The sequence below is a fragment of the Globicephala melas genome, chromosome 8 (assembly GCF_963455315.2).
Source record: "Globicephala melas chromosome 8, mGloMel1.2, whole genome shotgun sequence".
NCBI lineage: Eukaryota > Metazoa > Chordata > Mammalia > Artiodactyla > Delphinidae > Globicephala > Globicephala melas.
Genome location: NC_083321.1, coordinates 54297133 through 54317623, shown reverse-complemented (window position 1 = coordinate 54317623; position 20491 = coordinate 54297133). Strand labels below are relative to the sequence as shown.

The window sequence follows — 20491 nt, the reverse complement described above, 5'->3', positions numbered from 1 at the left end:
CCGCCATCTTCCCGGAAGTCCTTTTTTAACCCATATATTTACTTACTTTTTAAGTTCTTAAACTGTTTATGACCTCACAAAATATAAGAAATATTGAAATGTCTTCATTTGGATATGGTTTTTCCCCCAAACTAGTTTCATTTGGAATGTCATCTTTCCAGATTCTTTTGTTTTTTGAAAAATTTTATTTATTTTTGGCTGCATTAGGTCTTCATTGCTGCGCACGGGCTTTCTCTAGTTGTGTTGAGCGGGGGCTACTTTTTGTTGCGCTTCACAGGCCTCTCATTGCAGTGGCTTCTCTTGTGGCGGAGCCCTGGCTCTAGGTGCTCAGGCTTCAGTAGTGGTGGCATGCGGGCTCAGTAGTTGTCGCTCGCGAAGTTAGTTGCTCCGCGGCATGTGGAATCTTCCCGGACCAGGCATCAAACCTGTGTCCCCAGCATTGGCAGGCAGATTCTTAACCACTGCACCAGCAGTGCAGGGAAGTCCCTTGTATCCAGATTCTTTTTTTTTTTTAATTAATTAATTAATTTTTGGCTACATTGGGTCTTCGCTGCTGAACCCAGGCTTTCTTTAGTTGCATTGAGCAGGGCCTACTCTTTGTTGCGGTGCACAGCCTTCTCATTGCAGTGGCTTCTCTTGTTGTGGAGCACGGGCTCTAGGTGCACGGGCTTTAGTAGTTGTGGCACGCAGGCTTCAGTAGTTGTTGCTTGCGATCTCTAGAGCGTAGGCTCGGTAGTTGTGGCACACAGGTTTAGTTGCTCTGCAGCATGTGGGATCTTCCCATACCAGGGCTCGAACCTGTGTCCCCTGCATTGGCAGGCGGATTCTTAACCACTCTGCCACCAGGGAAGTCCCAGTACCCTTTCTCTTACTCTTTCATTGAAGCTAGGAGGCATAGCTAGTAGGCTACATGGTAAAGTCAGAATTGGGATTCTGAAACAGTAGGCCAAATATGTCAAGTACAGTGGTGAATTGCAGAAAATATGTTGCAGAAAAATATACCTGCATAACTACAGAGCAGGGGAGATGGTAGATAATAGTATCATTAACCAAATAGGGAACACAGGAAGAGGAACAAGTGAGGAAGGTTGATGGTTGGAGAGCAGGAAAGATGATGACTTAAACACATTGCATTTGAAGTGAAAAGATAATATTAGACACTTTGTATTTGAGACGTCTTGACATAGAGGTGTCTAATAGGCAGTGATCTTACATATAGGAAATGATTGTTGAAAAACTGAAATGAGAACTATTGAGGACTCTTATTGAGTACATTGGGCATGCATCTTTGTGTTTACCCTTTCCTCTACCCCACCTTCATTGTGAGCTCTTTTGGGGTCTAGATAGAAGAGGCACACATAAGTTGCTTAACTTTGTTTTCTGGCTAATTCATTTATGTAGTAGCTGCCAACTTCCTAGGCGAGGGGCTATGATCTAGGTGATGTTACTCTACCATAGAATCTTTTCCCACATATATAGCCACTTTGTTTAACCCTCAGTTTAGATGTGTGCTTATTTTTAATATTGTACTTTATCAGCCATAATTCTTGATCTCTATAAATAAGTAGGCTTTCAGCCCAAGTTTCTACATGCAGTAAGGAGGACTTTTAAAAATAAAAAGCTGGAATTGTTCTTACTGACAAACCAGGAAGATCATGAGATTCCTGACCAATAGACATCATCAAAATTAAAACTTTTGTGCTTCAGAAAGAAAGAGAAAAGATAACCCACAGAATGGGAGAAAATTTTCCCAAATCATATGTCTGATAAGGATGTTATATCAAAAATATAAAGAGTTACTATATTACCAAAAATGAAAACATATGTCCACACAAAAACTTGTACATGAATGTTTATAGCAGCATTATTGATAATAGCTAAAAAGTGGGAACAACTCAAATGTTCATCAATTGATGAATGGATAAATAAAATGTGATATATCCATACAAAGAAATATTAGCTGGTAACAAAAAGAAATGAAGTCCTGATCCATACTACAAAAGGGGGAACCTTGAAAACATTATTATTAGTGAAAGAAGCCAGTCACAAAGTCACATACTGTATGATTCTGCTTATATGAATTATCCAGGCAAATTCATAGACAAAAAGTGGAGAGTGGTTGCCTAGGGTTGTAGGGGGATGTGAATGGGATTTAGGGGACAGTGGCTAAGAGGTATGGGGTTTCTTTTTGGGGTAATGAAAATGTTCTAAAGTTGATTGTGGAGATGATTCCCCAGCTCCATGAATGTATTGAGTCACTGAATTTTAGACTCTATGGGTGAATTGTATAGTATGTGAATTATATCTCAATAATACTTTGTTAAAAAAAAAAACAACAGCTGATGGAAGTGTTTAGACATCATTGGGAACCGAAGGGATGACCTTATGTATTGAATGGGGAGATGGGGATTGGGATATGGGTGTTGTAGTCTTGGTTCTCTCATAATTTGGCTGCCTGGTTTGGGTCAGTTACTTGTCTTTGGACTTCAGTGCCTTCATCTAAAATATTAGAGTCACACAGATATAGGGAACAAACTAGTGGTTACCAGTGGGGAGAGGGAAGGGGGAAAAGATAATATAGGGGTATGGGAAAAAGAGGGTTATTATGGGGTTATATGAAATCATGTGAGAATGGATGCATGTATATGTATGGCTGAGTTGCTTTGCTGTGCACCTGAAACTATCACAACCCTGTTAATTGGCTATACTCCAATATAAAATAAAAAGTTAAAAAAAAAAGAAATCGTGTGTGAAACCTTTGAAAATTGTAAAGCACTCTAGAATTTGAAGAATCTTTCATTCAATAAAAAACAATTTTAAAAAATTAGTCAAACCAGTAGACATATACAGTCTCTTATAGTTTTGAAATGCTATAATTACATAAATGAGATATAAAGATGAGGTTGGATCAGGTTGTATAAGTATGTGAAACAAAACTAGGCCATTGTGAAGTACTTTGTTCAGCAATAAAGCTGTAGATGCAGAGGTTCTTCTGGAAATCCTCGCTGAGTAACCCTAGGCCAAATCTGGTCTGAAAATAAGTCTCATAGCTCAAGATCAAAGCTGTAGCTCTATAAGTTCAAAGCATAGATGTAGAAAGCATAGAGTTCTAAGAAGTTCTTGTGAAACGATGTAGTGGCCTCTCTTTCACCACCTAGTTTTGTATTTCCTATGCATACCCTGAGCACATAGGTTTCACTCCTTTGCTTTAAGACCTTAGATGGCTATAATTAATGCATACATCAAAATGAAATAAATGCATTTTTTCCTTTTGTTTGGAAACTTTATTCAGCTTGATTTTGTACTTTTTGATTTTATCATTCAACCAATAAGGATTTGTTGACCTGCCGCTTTGTGCTTAACTTAGTCCTAGAAGGATGCACCGCAGTGTTGGCAGCCTTTGAAGTGGTATGCCCTTCATGAAGTGTTTGAGAATTTATACCAGCTATACAGAGAAATGGGCTAGAACTGGACTTAGTCTGGATTGAGTCCTACCTCTAACATTTATTAACTCTGTGATTTTTTGCCCTTTTACCTATTTATTTTAATCCCTGTATCCTTAACTGTAAAGTGGGGAATGATTATAATTCCCATCCATCCCATATCATGAGTAGGCTTTTGTCATTTGACGTAGTGGATGTAAAAGCATTTTCTAAACTCTAAAACACTATACAAATATGAAGTTTTTTTTTTTTTTTTTTTAAGGGAAACCTCATTTCTTGTTTGATCTGATCTCTGTAACAACTCATTTTCAGTTGGGGAGGCTGAGGCTTAGAGAAAAGTAAATTGATCAACGTCTTACAGTTGGAAAGGGATGAGTATGGAACTAAGTCTTCCAAAAGTATCTATTACATCACAACATACTATCTCTGTTAGTTGTTCCCAACCCAGATTACACATCCGACTCACTCATGGTGCTTTTCTGAAATACAGTTGCCCAGATCCTACCCAGACTTTTGGAGCCAGAATTTCCAGAGGGGTAGTTTTGGGGTGTAAAGGGATTTGGGGGATGAGAAAGAAGAGCTCTCTGTGGGCTGCGTTAGTGGTTGAGATTTGAGCTGGCAATGGGTAGAATGTCTATGGGCATTACCTAATGCTGACCTCCAGCGTGGCTTCAGTGTGTGCCTGGGGGGATGCATAAATGATTGCAAGAAGCTGTAATTGAGGGCCTGTGATAGGTGGCGCTGAGTTGCAGAATTCCATGTGGGAAAGCCTGGTTCCTGTGGTTAGGATCTGGAGCCTTTGGTTTATTCTAAGAAGTTCTGTAGCATTTAGTTTGGAATCTTTTCCTGGCTGCATTTTCACAACCGAAGTGGAATTCTCCAAGCTTGGGAAGAGTTTAGCAAAGTTAATTTTAAAACTGGACTACGTCAGTGTTTATCTCTCCAAGTTTGGAGTGTTTTACTGCCTTGAGCTTAGATTAGGTCATCTGAACCAATGAGAAGGGCTTCTTAAAAATATATCTTTAAAAAAAAATAAATAAGGTCAATGATTTGTGCTGAAACTTGGATGGCTGTACTGCAACCTGGGATTTTATAATGTCAGCCTCATTTCCCATGTTACCAGAAAGCCAAATGGACTTGGCCAAAGATAGGGTTAATATTAGGATGGATGGTTTTGCAGGCTTCTTTTTTCACTTTATTTCCTCAAGTCTGTGATCTCTAGTTTCATGAAATCAGATGATTCGTTCTTCTTTTTCCTTAGCCACAGTTTCTAAACTGTCTTAATGAGTGGGTTGGTAAATCTTACTCTGACACTTTCTTTTATTAATGATAACTCATGTTTGTAAAGCTCTCTAGCTTCTACACAGCACGTACATTTTCTTTATCTTCATTAATCCTTAAAATAATAAGAACAATAGTAATAAAGATAGTAATAACAAATAGTACTAACACAGTAGTAATAACCATAAAAAGTAACAGCAGTAACTGAGCTACTATTTATTGAATGCCTGTTAGTTACCACATATTATATTAGGAACTTTGATGTTTGTGAAATGTGCCAATTTTTCAGGGAGATAAATATTTCACTTTGTAGACAGTAAACTGAGGTAGTTCAGTTTGAGTAACTTGCCCAAGGTCATCTGGTTAGGAGTGACTGATCTGCGATTATAGCTTTTTTCTATGATTCCAGGGATCTTTCCACTATACAACCCTGATACTCTTGTGCTCAGAGAGTCAAGGACTTGCCCAAGGTCATATGCTACATGGTTGCGGTGCATGGAGTCTGCATTTGAACAATTGTCTCTTGACTTCTGGACTGTGCTCTTTAATTCTTCTAAGTCCTCAGACACCATGTACTGTTTGAAGGCTCCCATCCTAGAGATGTTCAGACTAATGCCTTTAGTAGAACTGATTTGGTTAGTTCTTTTAACTTATTTTAAAACAAATTTGCATTTAATGACCTCCATTCATATTCACTTAGTCTGCAGAAGGCATAGTGCATGTAGAAGCAGCTATATTGGAGTTCAGGCACTGGAGGTTATCACCATTGACTATCCCTAATTTTGGGACCTTTGGTAAGTTGCTCTACCTTCCTTCACCTCACTTATCTTACCCGTAGTATGGGTACATAATAATATTTATCTCAGAGAGTTGCTGAATGGATTTATAAGACTAAAGATGTGAAAAAGGTTATGCAAACTGCAGCTTTATTAAGAGTTGGAAGTAATTTTGTGGCTATTATTGCTTGCAGTCATGGTTTTCTTTTGGAATCTGTGATTAACACTTACGAGTTGTTATGAGATTTACAAAAGAACAACTCTTAATGGGATTCCTCCAAGATAGAATTAAAGAATGGTCCTGGGGTAAAATACCTTTCTCTTCCTACATATAGCCTGTATTTCCTGTTGGTTTAGATAGGGCTATTAGGCCAGATTAAAGAATTTGTGCACTGAGGCTAAACAGACCCAAGGACAGGTTTCCTAAGGAGTTCTCAAGAGTCCTCTGTAATGTCAGAAGCAGGATTCTAAGCTCTGGACGTGGGCCTGGACCTCTGGAACAAATACTCTATTTGAAACTGAGGCCAAAAAGGTAAGCCTCTTAAAACTACAAATCTCAGATACTCTTTATGTGTTCATGTGTTAAGTGATTTTACTTCCCTGGGGCTCTTTTCTATAGGCTATTCATCCTCTGAGCCACTGTCTTTCTGTGTTTCCATTACCGAAGTTTGTTTTGTATTTGACATTCCGTGCCTGTGATGGTATATTATATGGTATATTAATAGGATATCATAGAAATAATATATAAAATATAAGATATATAACTATAAAACAAAAATCTAAGTAAAACATAAAAATAATCTAAGTAAAGCATAAAAATAACATAAGTGTTCTTCTCTACAATGTTTTAATTGACTAGATCAGAGGAAATTTAGGAACAGAAAGCAATTCCAAAGCCCTGCGACATGTCCCATGCATTCTAGCTATGAGTAAGACAGATGGACTTATGTCATAAATGAACCATTTATGAACCATAATAAACCGTTCCCTTTCTCAAAGCAGCTGCTTCTGGAAGGGAAATTGCCAAGTGTAAAAATAGCTTAAACCCTAGCAATTGGCATGTAGGCAAATGGTTCTCACTAAGATACTAAGGAAAGAACCTTTGGAATCAGACCTGGGTTCAAATCCCAGCTCTTACTAGCTGTATGAGCTTGAGCAAATTATTTAACTACTTTTTAGTTTCCTCATCTGTAAAATGACAGTAGTAATAATGTATCCCATAGGATTATAAGAATTAAGGAAAATATTTTATGGTTGTAGTATCTTATACATGGTAAGTTCTTATTTAATGTCATTTCTTCTCATTATAACAAAGTATGTTTTCTTGATTCAACTTGAAATTCTTTAGGGGAGGTAAAGTAGTAGAATGTAAAGGGCCTTGGCTCTTGACGCCACACTTTTTGAATTTGAATTACTTCAAGAACTGTAGGCAGGTCCATGCTTCAATTTCCTAATCTCCAGGTAAGGTTGACTCTCAGGATTGTGGTGATTATATGAGATGATGTATATGAAGTACCTATTAAAACTGTGGGATGCTGTGTCAGGAAGAAATGTAGATACAGGGCTTTGAGTGTGCTGATCTTTCTGTTTTCAGACATTTGGAGTGTAGGAGCTGAAAGGGCACTTAAGATCATCTAGTTCATTCTCCCCATTGTTCAGATGAGAAAGCTGAGCACCTGGACTGTATGGTGTGGTAGAGGCAAAACTGGCCTGGATTCTAGACCTTCTTGTGTGTCCTCCCCCCGCCACCGCCGCCCCCTGCATTTTGCTGCCTTTCATCAGGGTTATATTGGGTCTGTGGAGGCATTAGGACCTCAGAATATCTTTTGGCCGATGTGCTGAGCTACCACAGAGCAGGATTTTAAAACGGGATTGTGAAAATCATGTCAGAGCTGATAAAAATGGAACATTTATTCCTGCCCTGGAGAGAATTTGCATGTCTTAGGCAGATTCCTTAGACTCCTTGTCAAGTTGAGTTAGGTGTCTGATTGTTTGTTCCTTTCTTCACTCGGTGCCTGAGCACCTATTTTATGCCTGGCTTTTGCTAGCTGTTGGGGATTCGTGATAAATTAGACATGGCCCCTGAACTTAGAATTCAGTTTGGTTGGAAAAATAGACCCTTAAAATAGGCAATTACTATAATGGTGCTGTGGGAACAGAGGGGAGGGTGAAGAACTCCCCAACCTAGAGATCAGGGAAGACTTCACAGAAGAGATGACCTTTAAGCTGAGACCTGACAAGGATAAATAAAAGGGTTTGTGTGGTGAGGTGGCAAGGGAAGGGAAAGGGAGAGGCAGGATTCACAGGCAAAGGGAGTAACTTGAGACAATAGGAAGAGGTGTGAAAGAGCCCATTACGTTTGGTGAACCATCACTGGTTCAGTGGTGTAGAATGTGTGAAACATAAGTACAGGCATGCCTTGGAGATACTGTGGGTTTAGTTCCAGTTTTATTGTGATGCTCACTACCACAATAAAGTGAGCATCACAATAAAAAGAGTCACATGAATTTTTTTGGTTTCCAAATGCATATAGAACTTATGTTTACACTATACTGTAGTCTATTAAGTGTACATTTATGTTTAAATAAACAATGTACATACCTTAATTAAAAAATATTTTATTGCGGGCTTCCCTGGTGGCGCAGTGGTTGAGAGTCTGCCTGCCGATGCAGGGGACACGGGTTCGTGACCCGGTCGGGGAAGATCCTACATGCCGTGGAGCGGCTGGGCCCGTGAGCCATGGCCACTGAGCCTGCACGTCCGGAGCCTGTGCTCCGCAATGGGAGAGGCCACAACAGTGAGAGGCCCACGTACCGCAAAAAAAAAAAAAAAAACTTTATTGCTAAAATATGCTAACCATCATCTGACAATGCAAGGTTGCCACAAATCGTCAATTTGTAAAAGGTATAATATCTGTGAAGTGCAGTAACTCCAAGCACAGTAAAACGAGGTATGCCTGTAGTGGGAGATAAAGAAGATGTAAGTCTGTAGAGCAGAGTTCTCAAAGTCTTTAAAAAAAAGAGTTTATTTTTTAGAGCAGTTTTAGGTTCACAGCAATATTGAGTGGAAGGTACAAAGATTTCCTATAAACCTCCTGCCCACACATATGTACAACTTACCTCACTACCAATATCCTATACCGGGGTGGTACATTACAATAGATGAACCTACATCAACACATCATTTTCACCTTAAGTCTGTATTTTACGTTAGAGTTCACTCTTGGTGTTGTACATCTATGAGTTGAACAAGTGTATGTATATAAAGACAAATATCCACCATTATAGTATCATATAGAATAGTTTCACCACCCTAAAATTCCTCTGTGCTCTGGTAATTCACCCCTCCTTCCCTTCAAATCTGTGGCAACCACTGACCCTTAATACTGTCTCCATAGTTTTACCTTTTCCAGGATGTCAGATAGTTGGAAGCATATGGTATATAGTCTTTTCAGACTGGTTTCTTTCACCTAGTAATATGTATTTAAGGTTCCTCATTATCTTTTCATGGCTTGATAGCTCATTTCTTCTTAGTGCTGAATAATATTCCATTTTCTGAATGTATCACAGTTTACTTATCCATTCACCTATGGAAGGACACCTTGGTTGCTTCCAAGTTTGGGTAATTATGAATAGAGCTGCTGCAAACATCCACGTGAAAGTTTTTGTGTGAACAAGTTATCAGCTCCTTTGGGTAAATAACGGAGCACGAATGCTGGATTGTATGATAAGAGTATGTTTAATTTTGTGAGAAACTGCCAACGTGTCTTAGTGACTGTACCATTTTGCATTCCCACTACTAATGAATGAAAATTCTTGTTGCCCCATATTCTTGTTAGTATTTGGTGTTGTCAGTTTTGGATTTTGGCCATTCTAATAGGTGTGTAGTGGTTTTTCATTGTTGTTTTAATTGCAGTTCCCTAATGAAATACAATATTGAGTATCTTTTCTATCTATATCTTCTTTGGTGACGTGTCTCTTCAGGTCTTTTGCGTATTTCATTAATTGCGTTTTCTTATTGTTGAGGGTTTTCTTGTGTATGAAATTATAGCTTTTATTTTTAAAATTTTTATTGGGGTATAGTTGACTTACAATGTTTTGTTAGTTTCAGGTGTACAGCAAAGTGAATCTGGTATACATACACATATATCCATTCTTTTCTGGATTCTTTTCTAAAAGCATAGTAATAATATATATTACTATTATATAATGTAATATATGCCATTACAGAGTATTGAGTAGAGTTCCCTGTGCTGTACAGTAGGTCCTTATTAGTTATCTATTTTATATATAGTAGTGTAAGAGAATACAAAGGCCTTGGGGTTGGGAGGCCGAAGACCTCAGTCCTGGCCCCAGATCTGCTTCTAACTTGCTCTGTAACATTGGGCAGGCTACTTAACTTCTTGGAACCTCTGGCTTCTTCTGTCATATGGGCACCAAAATCACTACCCTGCTTGTCACACAGTTGTTTTGAGGCTCCAGTGGACTAGGTCTAGCTAATACCAAGGCCAGAAAGTCTTTTGAGTTGGAAAAGGATTATATTAGTTTGCTAGAGCTGCTGCAAAAAATTACCACAAACTAGGGGTCTTAAATAACAGAAATTTATTGTTTCAGTTTTGGAGGCTAGAAGTCCAAGATCAAGGTGTTTGTAGGGTTGGTTCCTTCTGATACCTGTGAGGAAAAATCTGTTCCATTCCTCTCCCCTAGCTTCTGGTGATTTGTTGGGCTTGAAGAAGCATTGCTCTGATCTCTGTCTTTATCTTCATAAGGTGTTCTCCTTGTGTACGTTTGTCTTCAAATATCCCCTTTTTATAAGGACATTGACTGGATTAGGGGGCTGAACCTACTCCAATTTGACCTAATCATATTTTAAATAATTATATCTGCAATGGCTCTGTTTCCAAATAAAGTCACATTCTGAGGTACTGGGAGTTAAGAACATATGAATCTTGGCGGAATACAAGGGTACGACAAGGGCACGACAACTCTTTAAATATTGAAGCTTTTTATGCCAGATCAGCAGAACCTTAGTGAACACCTACTGTATGCAACACCCTCGATGATTACAAATATTCAGACTTAGTGATTCTTTAAGTTTGTAGCCTAGGGAAGCAGCATAGTAGAGTGGTTTAGTGCTCAGGGCCTGGGCCAGATGGCCTGGATTTGGGTCTGACTGCTGCCAGTTACTATCCAGTTGATCTTGGGCAAATAACTTAGTCTCTGTGCTTCAGTTTCTTTATCTGCAGAATAAGGATGACAGTACCTAACTACAGGGTTGTTGTGAGGCTACAGTGAATATTAATAAAGAACTTGAATTAATTCATAAGATACAAGGATATACTTTACAGCACAGGGCATATAGCCAATATTTTATAACAACTTTAAATGGAGTATAATCTATACAAATATTGAATTACAGTGTTGTTCACCTGAAACTAATATAATATTGTAAATCAACTATAATAGAAAAAAGAAGGAACTTGAATCATTGCACATGATAAAATATTAGCTATTCATTTAATTAAAACAATTTCCAAATCTAAAATTCTGTAATGTAGAGAACCTTAAAGTGGTCCATAATCAAGGATCAAGCAAGCAGAAGCAAGTTATATAAGCTCATAGAATGTAGGATGTCTGGGTTGGAAGGCTCTTTAGAGACCATCTACTTGAGTCTTCTCATTTTGCAGATGGGGAAACCAGGGTTCAGAAAAAAGGAAGTGACTTGCTCTGGGTCAACTGACTCATTTGTATCACAGTCCTTGGCCTCTGAAGGAGCTTAGAGCTCAACAAAGAGCTAAATAAGCCTAAAAATGTAGTAATGTCCTTGTTTTTATCTCCTTTTTCCTGTTTCTCTTACAGCAAATAAAAAGAAGGAGAAGGAACGGCCAGAGATTTCTCTTCCTTCAGATTTTGAGCACACGATTCACGTTGGTTTTGATGCTGTCACAGGCGAGTTTACAGTAAGTCCTGGGTCACAGAAAGACATTTGGTCTTTCAGAGTTCTGGCTATGCACTGTTAGATTTAATCCTTTCCAGACTTCCTGATGCCTCTATCTTTGCCCGAGACCCTCATTACTATCTTCTTATATTCTTGAGAGGGACACGTTCCTCCCCTCCAGAATTGTACTAGAGAAGCCTTTGAATCTCTATTCCTTAAATAGACCTCGGTTAAGTGGCCCCTTGGCATCAGGCTCTGTGCTGGGCACTGATGATCCAGAGACAAATCAGACATGATTCCTGCTGTAAAGGAGGAATAGCCTGGTGAAGGGGCAAATACTGCAAGAAATGACAGATATAGTAAGAGATGTGTTATAAGAGAGACCTGTGTGGAACTCTGAGGGCAGAGAGAGAAAGGAATGACTAAAGCCTTCTTTAGCTGCCATCAGTTATCAGAGTTAGTTCTGAATTTCATTCAGGGTCCCCTGTGATTATGCCTTGCTGACAGCCTTGCATGTCTCTCTTATAGGGGATGCCAGAGCAGTGGGCCCGCTTGCTTCAGACATCAAATATCACCAAGTCGGAGCAGAAGAAAAACCCGCAGGCTGTCCTGGATGTATTAGAATTTTATAACTCGAAGAAGACCTCCAACAGCCAGAAGTACATGAGCTTTACAGGTATGGGGATTGTGTCCAGGGCAGTCTAGGAAAGAAGAGGTTTTCATCTTAGTAGATGCCTATTGGTGTGGGGTGGAGGAAGAACGTATCAGAAAGAGTGGAGATGGCACGTTCACTGAGATGGAATTTTGGAATTTGAGAGCCAAGATGATGGGTTTTTGCATCAAACTTGAGTCTTTACTCTGAAACTGCATGTTTTGAAAAAGTACTGTGATATTACGTGTTAAGAACATAGACTTTGTGCTAGAAGATCTAGATTCTGATACTCACTATGTTCTAGTAGTCAGTTCATTTCTTTGAGCTTCAAAATGAGAATAATAATTCCTATCTCAAGAGGTTGTAATGAGGATAAGTGAGCTCATTGATACGAAAGTTCTTTATAGGTTGCAAAATGGCACCATGAAAATGTAGCCATCATTATCATCGTTTTCAATATCAGTAGGTTATGTGATAGCCCAGTTAAGTAGGCAAGCCCAATTTCTTCCTCAAGGAACTGATTTTTATCAGTCCAATCAGTCCAATGAAAAACTGGCCAGTAATAATAAATGTTCTTTAGATGTACTCTCTCTATATGTATAAGGGACTGTGTTTTTCAGAATGTTTTTGATTGCAGAATTGGGATTAGAATCCAGGTCTCCTAACTCCTAGACCAGTACCTTTTCAGTTTACCACTTGCTTCTAGTAACTCTGTTTGGAGCACCTCCTTCCATAGCAGAGATATTTTTCTTAGGCAAGTCATAGGAAGGCCTACATTTCTGGAAACTTGCCTTGTATATAGCATCTTAGAATGTTAGGGCAAGAAGTATCTTTAGTATATACCACTTCCAGTTTCCCCTTGTTTTGCAAACATTAGAGCCCAAAATGCCTTTCTAATGTGGCTAAATTAGTGATCTCTTAACCACTGGTCTTAACTCTGAGTCCAGTGCTTTTTCTGGTGTTCATGCTGTCTCTTTCAAAGGGCAGTATTGTTGGGGAAGGTGAGAGCCGGGATGAAACTAGCTAATTTTGAAGGATGCTTTCCCCAGCAAGTATCTGGCTTGCAGCAAAGGGCACAGATGGTGAGGATGACAGACTGCAGCTTTGCTCATGCTGCATAGTGGTGCCCAGTAGAGTGTCATACATGTTCCTAGCATGTTTCCTTCCTGATATCTGGCCCCGCTGGGTCTGTATCACTTCTTCCATTGAGGGACTGGGTCATTCCAAGGCAGTATTGGGGTTGAGGGGTGATGGGTAGGAAAGTATTCTAGATTACGGCTTGTGTTTTCAAGAGTTTGTCCTGGAGACTTCAGATTAGAAGCTGGCTTTGAAAGCTTCAGCAGCAAAGTCTTTCGAAGAATCTGTTTTTATGTATATGTGTGTAGATGTGTACAAATACTATTTATGTATATGGAAGCATAGCTATGTGGGTTTGCATATGTTTGGAATTAAAGTCCACTTAAGTATTTATGAGTGAATATGGGTATAGATATACCCATTAAGGTAATTGTGTATATGTTCTTCCATGCATGCATAAATGAATAACATTGAGTGTATATGTATAGAATGTATAGATATGTGTCCATACAGCTACTTCTGTGTGTATAAATTTGTGCAAATATGTGTGTGTGTGTGTGCGCACATGCACACACACGTGAGGGATTTTTTGTTTTCTGTAAGTTGAAGACCAAGGCAATTCCAAGCAAAACTGTATATTTGGCACTTTTAAAAAAAAATTTTTTTAAATTGCAGTATAGTTGATTTACAATGTTGTGTTAATTACTGCTGTACAGCAAAGTGATTCGGTTATAAATACATTCTTTTTTAAAATATTCTTTTCCATTATGGTTTTTCATAGAAAACTGATTTTAGTTATCTGTATTATACGCAGGACCTTGTTGTTTATGGCACAGTTATTTTTTTATTTTTTATTTTTTTGCGGTACGCGGGCCTCTCACTGTTGTGGCCTCTCCCGTTGCGGAGCACAGGCTCCGGACGCGCAGGCTCAGCGGCCATGGCTCACGGGCCCAGCCGCTCCAAGGCATGTGGGATCTTCCTGGACCGGGGCACGGACTCGTGTCCCCTGCATCGGCAGGCAGACTCTCAACCACTGCGCCACCAGGGAAGAGCCCCCCCCTTTTTTTTTTTTGCGGTACGCGGGCCTCTCACTGTTGTGGCCTCTCCCGTTGCGCAGCACAGGCTCCGGACACGCAGGCTCAGTCAGTGGCCATGACACACGGGCCCAGCCGCTCCGCGGCATGTGCGATCCTCCCAGACCGGGGCACGAACCCGCGTCCCCTGCATCGGCAGGCGGACTCTCAACCACTGCGCTACCAGGGAAGCCCTGGCACAGTTATTTTTAATGTCCTATCTCTCATTTTCCTATTTCCTTTCTTCTCATACTATTAATTATGATAACACTACTTCAGTTTGTATATGCTTGCACATAAACCATCTCATTTGATTCTCATGACGGCCTTGGGAGATTGGAAACGCAAGGGCATTATCCCCATTTTGCAGACTCAGGGAAATTAATTAGGCTCAGGGAAATTAAGTGACTTATTCACAGAACCTCAACATATCAGTTGAGTGATATACCAGTGTTGGAAGTGTGTTTTCAACTTGGGCCTTTAAATCCTTTGCTGTCTAAAAGCCCAAGCACAATCCTCCGTGCCAATTTTTTGTTAAGTTTCCTATCTTTTCATCACTTTATTTTCTGTACCAACTAGTAGCTAATGTGATAAGCAAAGCCTAGACTATATTGACAATGCCAGGTTCTGGGTTTTAGCCCTACTTTGCGACTGATTTATGTAACCTTGAACCAGTTTCTTTTCCTCTGAACCCTAGTTTATTTATTTGTAAAATGAAGGGATTGCAAGTACTTTCTGCTCTGTCATTCTGTGCTATGGAATTTGATTTTTATATACAGAAATAGTACATCCCATTTTAAAGGAGCAAACGTACTTATTTTTTATATGGTGGAGATATATTTATTACCAGAATACCCAGTCCTCAAAAATACTAGCAGTACATAAGGTTAGGGGTGGTGCAAGGAAGGAACAGTATTGCACTTGGTATAGAATGTGCTTTTGGACAAGAAAAACAAGTGAATTATGTTTAAGCTATATCCTGAATTGATTTATCCAGAGTACAGCTGGCTATTCAGGGTTTGTTTTAAGAACATATTGTCACAGTTTATGGGTTCATAATTTGTCATAGGACCAAAGAAGCTATACCTGATACTTTCATGTATGATGGAATTGAGATCTTGGACATTCTCCGGGCTTGTTTCTTGGTGAGGAAGATGTAGGATTTGATATAATATTTCTTCTCCTTAATTCCCATTGGTGGTGAACTGGTGAAATCAATTTCTTCTTGGACTTTTAGGAATTAAAGAATAAATCCAAACACAATACTTGGTCTTTAAACTTATTTTCTTGCTAAGATTTCCATTGGGTCTGTTTCATAGTTTATCAAGTCTAAGATATCATTGATTGTAAGGTGCATTGTTATTTTACATGCCCCTAAAGAAAAAGAAGCTGCCAATTAAATCATGAAATACTTTTGATTGTAGGACACATCTCTTTCTGAGATGTTAATGTGAAAAAATACATGTCTCGGAATTAATAAAATATGGTGATTATCTGATTGAAGGAGCTTGGACCTATTCTTAGAAATAAGACCCTGCCTTTAATTATACTTGACATGACTAATGCATCTCTTTTCCTAAGGCTTAGTCTTTCTCTCCTTGTGGGGAATAGACATGGATGTAGAAGGATCCTTTCTAAAAGCTAAAGCCACATGCTGGTCATGATTTGTTATAGATGGCTCAGGGTGATGCCAGCCAGGAGTTCTTTCCCTTTCTCTTAGAATGCAGGAAATTTCCTTGAGCATTGAGGCCTGATGATGTGGATATAGTTCTAACCTAGTATTTAGAATTAGACCAGGATTCAAATCTTGACTCCTAATAACCTTTGTGTTAAGTAATTTGTGGACAAATTACTTCTCTTCTCTGAACATCAGTTTCCAAATCTGTGAAGGTGGACATACTAATAGTACTGAGAGCTGTAGTGAGGATTAGAGGAGGTAATGTGTATAACGTGTTTAAAATGGTGTTGGGCCTGTAGTACCAGTAACACTGTTATTATTCTGAGCTTGGCAAGTGCTTTAGTGAATAGGCTTCCTTAGGTCTCAAGAAAGGATTAACTGTAATTGTTTACTGACTGAGTCCCTTGTCTTTTTCCTTTTGCAGATAAATCAGCTGAGGATTATAATTCTTCTAACACTTTGGTAAGCCTTTATTTCCTCTATTCTGATGTGGGCAGGTATGATTTTTTAGGGATCAAGTCAAGTGTGGTAGATGCAGAGCCTGGGCTGGGGGGTACTCATCTTGGTCACTTTCCCACCCTGGGCCTCAGAATAAAGGACTTGGACTTAATAAACAATAAGCATCCCTTCCAGCTTTAATTTATGAATGCTCTAGAAATCCTAACCCTGGAACCAGAAGAACTGGCTGCTAGGCTCAATTTTCAGTTTTCACTTTGACCCTTAGGAAAGCCAGTTTGCCTTTCTGAGCTTCAGTTTTTTCATCAATAAATGAGAATGATACACTTTACTTAGAGATGTCTTCAAATAGCTGCATTTAGAGGAGAATTCTTTCTTTTGGGTTGGTTGGGTCTACAAAACCAGGATTAAGGCAAATTGTTGAAGGGAGCAGATCCTATTAATTTAAGGTCATTCATTCTGTCCTCTGAAGTTGTAGTGAATGCCCTATCACTTGAAGGAATGTGATAGGAGTCATTGGTGACCTCAAAGGTCCCTCTGCCCTTCATAACCTACAAATTCTGTTTTCCAAGGCAGATTATAAGATGAGATGCTGATGTATCCGAAAGGGTCTTAATGGCTATTAAGCTGTGACTTATATACTAGAATACTGCTATTCTTTATATCCAGTGTTGTCTCTTGTGCAAAGTTGGTTATTTCATGTTGATTTACTAAACATTTGCAAAGCCCCTATTCTATGCCAGGTCCTGTGTGGAGAAGTGGCAATATAGGGATGAATCAGACATTATCCCAACTCCTAAGAATCTCCCAATCCTGTAAGTGACATGAAGGCACAAACAGTTACAGTGCAGCATGCTAAAACTTCATGAGGCCAGGAGCTATGTTTGACTTGTCAGTTACTGGATCCCTGGCATCTGGCAAGTAACAATTTACTGAATAAAAGATTGGGTGTATAAAGAAAGCTTCTTGATGGTGCAGACTGAGCTGAATTAGTTATCTTGGGGAAGAATTATGAAGAGACAAGCGTATTCCCGACAGAGAATAATTAGCATGTGCCAAGACAAGGAGGTTTGTGAGGTCGGCTTGTACAGAGAACTGCAAGTGGTTTGTCATGATTGGAATGTGAAGTGTGAAGAGACTAGAGGTGGCTGGTGGGGAGGGGAGGGGAGGGGAGGCAGGTCAGATCATGTAGGAATTTTAACTTTATCTTAAAGGTAATGAGAAGCTATTGAAGAATTTTAAGTGGGGATGTCATACATTCTAACACAATACTGAGTCACCATCCAAATACTTTGAACCATGCTTCCAGCAATGGGGATTGGTTTATTCTGAGTCATTTATACTGTAATCGATGATAAAGAACGTTCATATGTCCATTACCTTGTCGCATACTGAGTCAGTTCTTATTCACTACCTCTTTTAATCTTCATAGGAGTTTAATGATGTGGGTTATTATCCTTGTATAATCGATGATAAAACTGAAATTGAGAATGGTTAATGGCAGTAGGTATCTGATTCCCAGTCTGCATCGCTTTCCCCTGATTCATTCTTTCATCAAATGGAATAGATACAATTAAAAGGTGGGGAAGAATTTGCTAATGTTAAGATCCTTGGGAGTTTCTCCCCATTATTGAACTGCAAATTATTGAAGAAGGGACCTTAACCAAAGCTGAGCTGTGCCTTGTGGCACAAATGTCTTTATGCCTTTATAGGAGGAGTAACAGCTATTATTTATCGTGTAGCTAATATGTGCCAGGCAGTGTGCTAGTAACTTTATGTATGTTAGCATAATTAGTCCTCACAATTACTTAGTGAAGAGATTAGCATCCCCACTTCACAGGTAGGAAAACAGACTTTCCTGAAGGCTCATAATTGCTATTGTGGCACAACCAGATTAGAACTAGGGTCGTCTGAGTCCCTGTGGTGGATTTTTTTCACTGTGGCAGGGAACTGAGAAAGACCATGTCAGAGAGGTCTTATAAAGGAGACTGCAGTAAAGCCTTAGCTCTGTTGTTCCTTAGTGAGGAGGAGGGGCCCTGGGGCTCATGCCATATGGCAGAGAGGATGACACCTGCTTGGTAAAATCCTGTACTGGTTTACCAGGTTGTAAAGGACATTTTTCTCTGCAACTCAGAATTTTCCCTGTGGCTCAGTCCTCTTTATTTTCTTACTAGTTTCACATGGGGGATATGGTTTGTACTGTGGTAGTATTGCATTGTTTTCCATATTGGTTTCACACAGATCTTTCCAGTTGATTTGGGAAATAATTGGATGAGATTATAACATCCATGACACAAGTTAAGAAATTGGGACTCAGAGAGATTATGTGACTTGCTCCCTATCCTTGAATGAATTAGTAGTAGAAACCAATACAAAATTCAGTTCTCCTCAGCATTCATTTATACATTCATACCATAAATATTTACTTAGCACTTTCTTTGTGCCCAGGTGTTAGTGATACACAGATAAATTTTACACTTAGTCCTTGAGAAAAAATTAACAACAGAATAAAAGGATAAGGGCTGCAAGAGGGGTACATGAATAATGTACCATGGGGGTCATATTTGATGGAGTGATTTATTCTGCTTGGTAGTACAGAACAGTTTGCACAAGGTTCTTGGGCCCTACGATTTGTTCATTTAATAAACATAACCTTTAAGGTTTCTTCTAGCTCGAAAATTCTTTTATTTGTGGCTCATTGGTCTGAGATATATCTCCCAGATTACATAGCACTTAAGTGCCTGAATTCTCATTTATAAAATGATCACCTATTATGTGATAGGCTCTTTGAGTGCCTAAGATCAAGGGCAGGTAAGGTCATTGCTCTTGATCTTACAGTTTAGTGAGGAATCAGAACACGTAAACAAGGATTGATAATACAGTTTCAGGTAAACATAGGCAATGATACTAGCCAGAGAAAAGGGCAATCAATGCTTTCTTGTGTGAGGTAGCATGAACAAATGCCAAGTTGTTAAGGATCCATCGTGTCAGGCAAAAGAACTTGGACTGTGTGCTGGAGCTAAGAAAGTATTTTATTTAATTTTTATTTTTTTAATATCTTTATTGGAGTATAATTGCTTTACTATGGTGTGTTAGTTTCTGCTTTATAAGTGAATCAGCTATACATATACATATATCCCCATATCTCCTCCCTCTTGCGTCTCACTCCCACCCTCCCTATCCCACCCCCTAGGTGGTCACAAAGCACTGAGCTGATCTCCCTGTGCTATGTGGCTGCTTCCCACTAGCTATCTATTTTACATTTGGTAGTATATATAAGTCCATGCCACTCTCTCACTTCATCCCAGCTTACCCTTCCCCCTCCCCGTGTCCTCAAATCCATTCTCTATGTCTGCGACTTTATTCCTGGCCTGCCCCTAGGTTCTTCAGAACCATTTTTTTTCTTTTAGACTCCATATATATGTGTTAGCGTACGGTATTTGTTTTTCTCTTTCTGACTTACTTCACTCTGTATGACAGACTCTAGGTCCGTTCACCTCACTACAGATAACTCAATTTCGTTTCTTTTTATGGCTTAGTAATATTCCATTGTATATATGTACCACATCTTCTTTATCCATTCATCTGTCGATGGACACTTAGGTTGCTTCCATGTCCTGGCTATTGTAAATAGAGCTGCAGTGAACATTGTGGTACATGACTGTTTTTGAATTATGGTTTTCTCAGGGTATGTGCTCAGTAGTGGGATTGCTGGGTCGTATGGTAGTTATATTTTTAGTGTGTGTTTTCTTTTTTTTTGCGGTACGCGGGCCTCTCACCATTGCGGCCTCTCCCATTGTGGAGCACAGGCTCTGGACGTGCAGGCTCCAGACGCGCAGGCCCAACGGCCATGGCTCACGGGCCCAGCTGCTCCGCGGCATGTGGGATCTTCCCAGAACGGAGCACGAACCCGTGTCCCCTGCATCGGCAGGTGGACTCTCAACTACTGTGCCACCAGGGAAGCACCTATTTTTAGTGTTTTAAGGAACCTCCATACTGTTCTCCATACTGGCTGTATCAATTTACATTCCCACCAACAGTGCAGGAGGGTTCCCTTTTCTCCATACCCTCTCCAGCATTTATTGTTTGTAGATTTTGTGATGATTGCCGTTCTGATT

The 20491-nt window shown here is 39.5% G+C and overlaps 1 protein-coding gene across 3 annotated transcripts in view; it reads left to right on the top strand.

Annotated features, from left to right (window-relative positions):
- The window catches only part of PAK1 (p21 (RAC1) activated kinase 1), a 159176-nt gene that overhangs the window by 93676 nt on the left and 45009 nt on the right, over nucleotides 1-20491 (top strand). For all 3 annotated transcript variants that reach the window (XM_060303753.1, XM_060303754.1, XM_030835982.3), the window contains exons 3-5: nucleotides 11359-11459; nucleotides 11966-12113; nucleotides 16342-16379. In XM_060303753.1, coding sequence (XP_060159736.1) covers nucleotides 11359-11459; nucleotides 11966-12113; nucleotides 16342-16379 — 287 coding nt within the window. The remainder of the gene's footprint in view (nucleotides 1-11358; nucleotides 11460-11965; nucleotides 12114-16341; nucleotides 16380-20491) is intronic.